At 39.5% G+C, this 7,580-nt stretch overlaps 1 protein-coding gene across 4 annotated transcripts in view; it reads left to right on the forward strand.

Annotated features, from left to right (window-relative positions):
- Window positions 1-7,330, forward strand: part of ZNF608 (zinc finger protein 608) — a 101,014-nt gene extending 93,684 nt beyond the window's left edge. For 3 of the 4 annotated variants that reach the window (XM_023617786.2, XM_005599467.4, XM_023617788.2), the window contains 5 exons: window positions 1,164-1,581; window positions 2,148-2,320; window positions 3,658-3,811; window positions 5,706-5,787; window positions 6,351-7,330. In XM_023617786.2, coding sequence (XP_023473554.2) covers window positions 1,164-1,581; window positions 2,148-2,320; window positions 3,658-3,811; window positions 5,706-5,787; window positions 6,351-6,357 — 834 coding nt within the window. In that variant the 3' untranslated portion in view covers window positions 6,358-7,330. Of the gene's footprint in view, window positions 1-1,163; window positions 1,582-2,147; window positions 2,321-3,657; window positions 3,812-5,705; window positions 5,792-6,350 lie in introns of those variants that run through there. The other variant, XM_070233142.1, reaches the window with a different exon arrangement.
- The last annotated feature ends 250 nt before the right edge of the window (window positions 7,331-7,580 follow it).

The following is a 7,580-nucleotide window of genomic DNA, read 5'->3' on the forward strand; positions in this document are numbered from 1 at the left end:
TGGGGCCCAGCTGTCTTTCTCATGGTGCCTGAGATGCCTAGATTTCTGTTTTACTCTCTATGATAAGTGCCCCAAATGGAGCTCAGTGCTGATCACTTGTGAGGAGAGTGAGAAGGTCTGAGCGAATGGGCCTCGAGCCCTGTGGTCCAGCCAGACCTGAGCTTACGTGTGCAAACATCTGAAAATCGGTCCCCGTGAAACCACACGTGCTGGCACTTTCTGTCATGGTTCAGACATTCCTGACTCACTGCTGTCCCATGATTATCAATTCTGGTATTTCCCAGCACCCCCAGCCCCTACTCCACTCCGATGCTTAGACGGCCCTGGTGAATCGGAGCAGCAGAATCCTTTCTTCATGCTCATTTCTGCCCAACTTTGAATGTTCTCGCAGGACCTAAATACGCAGTGGGTTTATATCGTGAATGGGATGGGGGTCACAGGCCATTTAGGATCCTCGGTCCCCCCACTTCTGGAGGCCTGAATCAGGCTGTGGCCTCCCAGGGCTGCATTAGAATTCTACAATTTGGGGGGTTTATAGATGCCTTTGTTTTCTAATAGGAAAGCCATAATGTGTGCTATTAATTTAAAATTTTGTTTCGATTAGGATGTTAGCACATAATGAGATGTGAGCCAATATATTAAGCTTCAGCTGCAGTAGATAAAGAAAATGTATTAGGAAACCCAAGAATTTTTTTCCCTCTAAATGATGTTAATTGATAATAATAATTACTTAAATTTGCTATTATTAGCTTGAATTAGAGTTTTTAAAATTCTTCTTACCTATGTGAGATATTAAAAGGAAAATGAAGGTTAGATTAACTATGTCTGAAGATGTTATTTAATGTTGAGAAATGACACGAAGGGCCCACCTTTGAATTCTGGCAGACTAAGTTTGAAGCCCAGCTCCACCGTGGGCAGCAGTGGGACCCTGATGTTGCTTGAGCTTTAAAAGCTTTGGTTTTATCTTCTGTAAAAGAGATTAATAATAATCCCTACCTGAGACGTTATTACTTTGCGAGAGAAGGCGGTACAGCTCTTTGCACGGTGCGCGCATATAAAGAAACGCTCACTTCGTATTAGAAGTAATAGTGGTAGTGCTGTCATGAGGATTAATGGGTTTTTCTTAAAAATTGACGTTTTAAAAATCTTTTCTTAAAAATCAGGATCCGGATTCGAGGACATGGCATCATTACATATACCAGCCCAAATACCTGGATCAGCAAAAGTCAGAAGAACTTGATAGAGAAAAGAAATTAAAAGAGGATAGTCCCAGGAAAACTCCCAATAAAGAGAGCGGGGTGCCCAATCTTCCTGTCTCGTTAACGAGCATTAAAGAGGAGCCCAAAGAGGCCAAGCGTCCTGATTCTCAATCCATGGAGGAGAACAAGCTGAAAAGTGATGATCGAAAGACTCCTGTGAACTGGAAGGACTCTCGGGGAACAAGAGTGGCTGTCTCCTCGCCCATGAGTCAGCATCAGTCCTACATCCAGTACTTGCATGCGTATCCTTACCCACAGATGTATGACCCAAGCCACCCTGCATACCGGGCTGTTTCTCCCGTCCTAATGCACAGCTATCCTGGTACGTGTTGGGGGTTCTGGCTATATTGGAGGGAAAAGGCTGTGTTCAAATATTAGCTATTTAAAAACTCAGGATAAATTAGACACTTCAGGAGTGACATTTGTTTTGCTTCTTTTTATGCCGCTTAAAGTCCCAAAGATGAAACTGATTTAATATAAGGTTTTTGTTTTAGACGAAATGCCAAGAGTCCTCAGCTATAGTTTCCGTAGTCTCTGATGGTCGGCTATAGCTGTTAGACTGACAGATACTTTATTGCCTATGAAAATATTCTAAGCACTTACTGTCATAATCATTATAGTTACTATTCCTTTCACTTAAGTGGACACATAAATGTATGAAATGGCTGTGAGCTCAATTCTGTTTATAACCTCCGTTCATCAGGATGAATTAACTGGGAGAAGAAAATCAGAGAACTCAGATACAGTTTAACGATGATGTAGCCCATTCTTAATGTAATCCCCTATTTTAAGATCTCCGACTCTCATCCCAAATTCATGTAATCCAAGTGATTTTTTTTTTTAAGATGTAGCCCATAACTTCATGCGGCATTTGTTGTTTATCTGCAGGAGCCTATCTCTCTCCAGGATTTCATTATCCTGTTTATGGGAAGATGTCAGGGAGAGAAGAGGCAGAGAAAGTCAATACCAGCCCTAGCATCAACACGAAAACAACCACTGAATCTAAAGCACTGGATTTGCTCCAGCAGCATGCCAACCAATACCGCAGCAAGTCTCCTGCTGTAAGCCTCCTTTTGTTATTTAAAAGGACTACATTTTGGGGGAGGAGAGAGGGACAAGCTAGAGAACAGTCTTGAAATATAAATGGTTTTGGAACCCAGCTGTGATTTCAGGATGCCGTTTTCTCCTAATCCATAAGGAATGGAATGTTCAAAAGTAAGATGCTTTCACACATGAGAAAAACAATTATTAAAGCATGTATGGTGGTGGCAAGCTTCCCTGTTGCAAAATCCACTATACCTTACCTACCCAGGAGGAAGCTTGTTAGGTGAATGTTTGAATTCATAGGAACCAACTTTTGGTGTGAAATATTTTTGCTGAAATGTTTTGCTGCACTCGTGTACCTGGGTGAGCCACTTGGCTAAGGAGTGGTGGCTGCATCTGCTCTTTTTTGGCTTTGACTCTATTCTGCTGAAGTAGTGCAAACGTGTGTCTTTGTGAAAGGTTCCCCCCACTCCCAAAAGGGCAACTGCTATTCCCAGCCACTGTTGTGAAGAGAGACAAAAGAAAGGATGTGGTAGTTCTTGGCTAGAAAAGAGAAATTTGGAATAAATTAAAATATAGGATCTGTGATGTGTATGAGTCTGCCAGAGACTATTACAAAACTGGAAAAGATGATTTCTGAATCTTTTTCTGTGAGTACTCCTTCTAGTGCAAAGAATTGTTTCAAGTGAGAAAGAGAACTTTAGTAAGAGATTGGTTAAGTTCTAGTGGGTAGAAATATATAGGAAATACACAATCTTTAACCAAATGACGATTTGGGAGAAGTGGAGCTTCTCTGAGAGTGTTCAGAAATTGAGAGATTCTGGAATGCTTCCAGGGGCACAGGGCAATGATTTCCTGTACATGTTATTGGTATATAATATTGAGATGTGTATTTTCAGGGAACTAAAACAGATACAGTTATATTTAAAATTATGAGAGAGATTCTGCTCACAAAATGTAAATAACATAAAAGGGTAATTAGAGAACTCGACTTTAAAGAAAATCTCCTTTTTTCTTGATCTGTATCTAAAAGTTGTTTCTGGGAAGAAATTGGGTAGATTCTAAACCCGCGGTTGTGATTGAGTATAGAGAGAAGTCCTCTTACTTCAGTCATTTGAGGAAAACCTTGATGGCTCTTGGTTTACTTTTGGGTGTGCAGTTCTTGAGTATTGGCTTAATTCGAACTGAAACTAATGCATGCCTTTGACATTATCTTCAATTAATAAAGAATTTTAGCTATCTATGTATCTACTTTTTAGTCGATCACACACATTACCGAAAGGACAGGTAGGGTAGTGCTCGTGCCTGTTGTTTTTCAGAGGTTTAAGGGGGGGGTCTCTCTTTTCTGTTGCAGCCCGTGGAGAAGGCCGCAGCTGAGCGGGAACGGGAAGCCGAAAGGGAACGAGATCGCCACTCCCCCTTCGGCCAGCGGCACCTGCATACACATCACCACACCCACGTTGGCATGGGGTACCCACTAATCCCTGGTCAATATGACCCTTTTCAAGGTCAGCAGCTCCGTCGTTATTGTGCTTGTGTTCATTCTACTTTGGAAAACGGTAGCCAAAACTGCCTTTCGTGTCTTAAAGTAAAAATATTGAGCTTCGAGTTAACATTAACTCTGGAGAGTGTTTTTAATACTTACTTCCTAGAATTTCCTAGTAACACAACTAAGGCTGTTCCCACATCTTTGTTTTCTATTGAGACATGAAATGGCTGCCACTTAATAATTGTCAATGGTTGATGTTATCAGCAGCTTACTGTTATCTCACAGACCAAGGGTGGCGGCGGGTGTCTGGGGCACAGAATATAACAATCAGAAGATTAGATAGCTACTTCAGGGACATTGTAGAAAAAAGGGAGGGGAGGGATGGTGGAAGGCTTCGGTGAAGTTGTGATTTCTGCAGGCCTTTCAAGTTGCTCTTTTCCCTTGGAAGTAATGGGAGTAACGTGATCAGATTTAACACTTTTTACAACCTCATTTAGGGCCTCTTCACAGCCCTTCACTGCTGTGACTCTTTCACTCAAGATAGAGAAACATTTTGAAAAAGCCGCAGAATCGACATGATTGAGCCTTCATTTCATGGTGTTTTAGCTGAGCATGTGCCATTTGTCCCAGCTCCGTCACCTCACAGGGGTTGGGTGGTGGCACCATCTTCACCAACAGATCCGCTGGCTAGGATCTTGCTGTCTTGGCTCAAGCTGCCATATCAAAATACCACACACTACTTGGCTTCAAACAACAGAAATTAATTTTCTCATGGTTCTGGAGGCTGGGAGTCTGAGATCAAGGTGCCAGCACGGTCGGTTTCTGGTGAGAGCTTCTTCTTGGCTTATAGGTGGGCACCATCTTGCTGTGTGCTCATATGACCTCTTTTCTATGTGCATGGGGAGGGAAGAAGGGAGAGAGAGAGAAGAGAGCTACTCCCTTATGTCTCTTCTTATCAGGACACTAATCCTGTTGGATCAGGGCCCTACCCTTATGACTTCATTTAACTTTAATTACTTCCTTATAGGTCCTGTCTCCAAATACAGTCGCACTGGGAGTTAGGACTTCCACATAGAAATTTTGGAGGGACACAATTCAGTCCATAGTACTTGCCAAGTTGCCTCTTACTCTGCTGTGTGAATACAAGATAATGTGTTTGAAGATACTTCCAGAAGTGGAAAGTGCTATACACATGTGAAGGGTCCTTTTTATTTATTCAACTCACGTTACTTGATGTCAACTAGTGGTGTTAAAAGAGAATATAAAGGACATAGAAGGAGAGAGTAATCTTCCCTAGGTTTGCATTTGTTTCCTCTCTTTTCTCCAGGATTGTTTTCTGTAGAATTAAAATAACTTCCTATTAAGCAACTTTGTGCCATTTGGAGCTCTTTATTCTCTGACTGCTTCCTTTCCTTGGCAGGATAAAAGTTAAGACTATTTCTAAGTTCGATTCACTGATTCCATGTATCTTACGGGATGCATTGTGTTCAGTCACCAGGGAAAATGTTAAAGTGATAAAAGTTATTATGAAAGTATTGTATTCTAAGCAAATAGCATGTCACTTCTATAATTCACTGTGACTTTTGATTCCTGTTGTTACCTGGTATCTATTATTTCTCATGAGCTTCCTATTCAGGAATGCATGCAAACCGTTTAGTACCATGCAGAGCTGGAGAGATGGAATGTCATATTCTCTTTGAATAGCTATTAAGAAAACCACAGAGTATTCGATAAAGGCATAGATACTAGTTAGACCGAGCAGTTTGTACTCTGTCCTGCTGCATGAGACATTTTGTATGTGTGTTTAGGAAAGGACAAATTGCTGCTACTGAGGCTGCAACTCTTCACCACTGGGCCTGTATCTACTCTTATCTTTCTGCATGTCACAGAAACCTGCATTTTTTCCCCATTAGGCTTGACCTCTGCTGCCCTCGTTGCCTCTCAGCAGGTGGCTGCCCAGGCATCTGCATCAGGAATGTTTCCTGCACAAAGAAGGTAAAAATGCCCTCCACATTTTGAATCAGTTTTCTAGATGGAGACATCTTAATGGGTGGGAGGAAGCAAGTATAGGCTTTTAAGACCAAAAACTTAGCTACTTAGGGTTTTATATTATTGTAATGAATGTGCTTTTATGCCGTTACACTTCGCATGTAATTTATATTCTGTGCGCTTCATTTCTATAGCTGTAAGTAGATTAGTAATTAACTGATTTTTTAAACAGTTGAAAGTTTCTTAGGTTATCCTCACAGCTTTATTAAAATAATTCACCATGACTCCCTTTTTTAAATTATGTTTAAAAATAATGTTGCAAATGGAGAAATTTATTTTCATAATGCTAAAGGTAATGTTTGTTCTTTGATATTCTTAATTATCCCTCAAATTGTTTTAAAAGGAAAAATAATTTATTTTTCACCATGTATGTCATTACCCTTGTGTTCATTCACTTTCTTTGGAGTTGAATTCCATAAAATAAGTTTATCTATCAATCTTATGGTTTTCGTATTTTTAGCATCAAATGTGGGTAGAACCGTATGCTAAGGTTTTCTTTTCTTTTGCAGAGAATAACAAGATTGGAAATGTACGTTGTCATGTGACTGGATCACATGGGGAAGCGCTTTATACAGACATCAGTTCCATGGTGTTAATTTGAAATGCCTTAATGGCAGGCAAAAACCAGTCATTTCATTTTTGTAAATTACAGATTTTATCACAGAGTAACAAATGTTGCTGTAATTAAACTTCTGTTTTATATATATATACGTATACATATATGTATATATACATATATATATATATATATTCTTTACTTTTTGTATCAGTAACCAGGCTCGCACACACAGGGTCTGCTGCCAAGTCGCAAACCACTCAGTAAAGGAAATAAAAAATGTATCTGTCATGTTGAAAAGTGTTAGCCACAAAAGGCTGCTTACTTTCTTTTCCTTTTCCTTTTAAATTGTAAATAAATAATGTTATGTATCAGCGTGCCTGAACCTTGCATATCCTTCATATATTTCCCATAAGCCCCTCAGAAAGGCTAACTGTGATGATGACACTTGGTACAATTTAGATGTCTATTTGGTGGCTCCTGTTAACGACGCATCAGTGTAAAATGTTCCTGTAGTCACTGTTTGTACTTGTGTATTGTGGAAGAAATACTTTTGGAAGGCATGGGGTTGCCAGTACCACAAAAACTGTGTTGTATATAATGTAAAGATTAAAATGGGGAAATAATGAGCATCTGTGAATAATGAGGTGTCATTTTTTGATAATCTTGAATGGCAAATAACCCAATAGCCTGCATACCAGAGACATCTGTGATTGTTCTATTACTTGAATAGTCCTGCAGTCCTTTTTTTTTTTTTTTTAATGTTTACAATTACTCAGTTTTAGAAGAGAGAGAATTTAACGCCATTGCCTGGTTACTTGTTTTATGCTGTAATCTAGTTTATTTTATGTAAAATGTATATTGAATGCTTTCCTTTTTTATACCTGCCTTAAATAATTTGGCAATCAGAATTAAAAAGGTTTTTTTTTATAATGGCTTCTTGTCTGTCTCATGTTATTTCCAGCTGGCTGATAGTGATTCTAATTTTCAAAGAAAGGTTTCTTAATATTATGAATAGCCAATGCAAAAGACACAGTACACACATACTAACTTTTCTTATATGATACATAGGTATGACAACCAAATAATGTGTTTAATTCGGTGGTTATATGCATATTTACCAAGTACTTACTCCAGACATGGAGCATGATATCACCATAGATTGGTAGATACAGCTTCTGTG

This window comes from Equus caballus, chromosome 14 (assembly GCF_041296265.1).
Source record: "Equus caballus isolate H_3958 breed thoroughbred chromosome 14, TB-T2T, whole genome shotgun sequence".
NCBI classification, from domain to species: domain Eukaryota; kingdom Metazoa; phylum Chordata; class Mammalia; order Perissodactyla; family Equidae; genus Equus; species Equus caballus.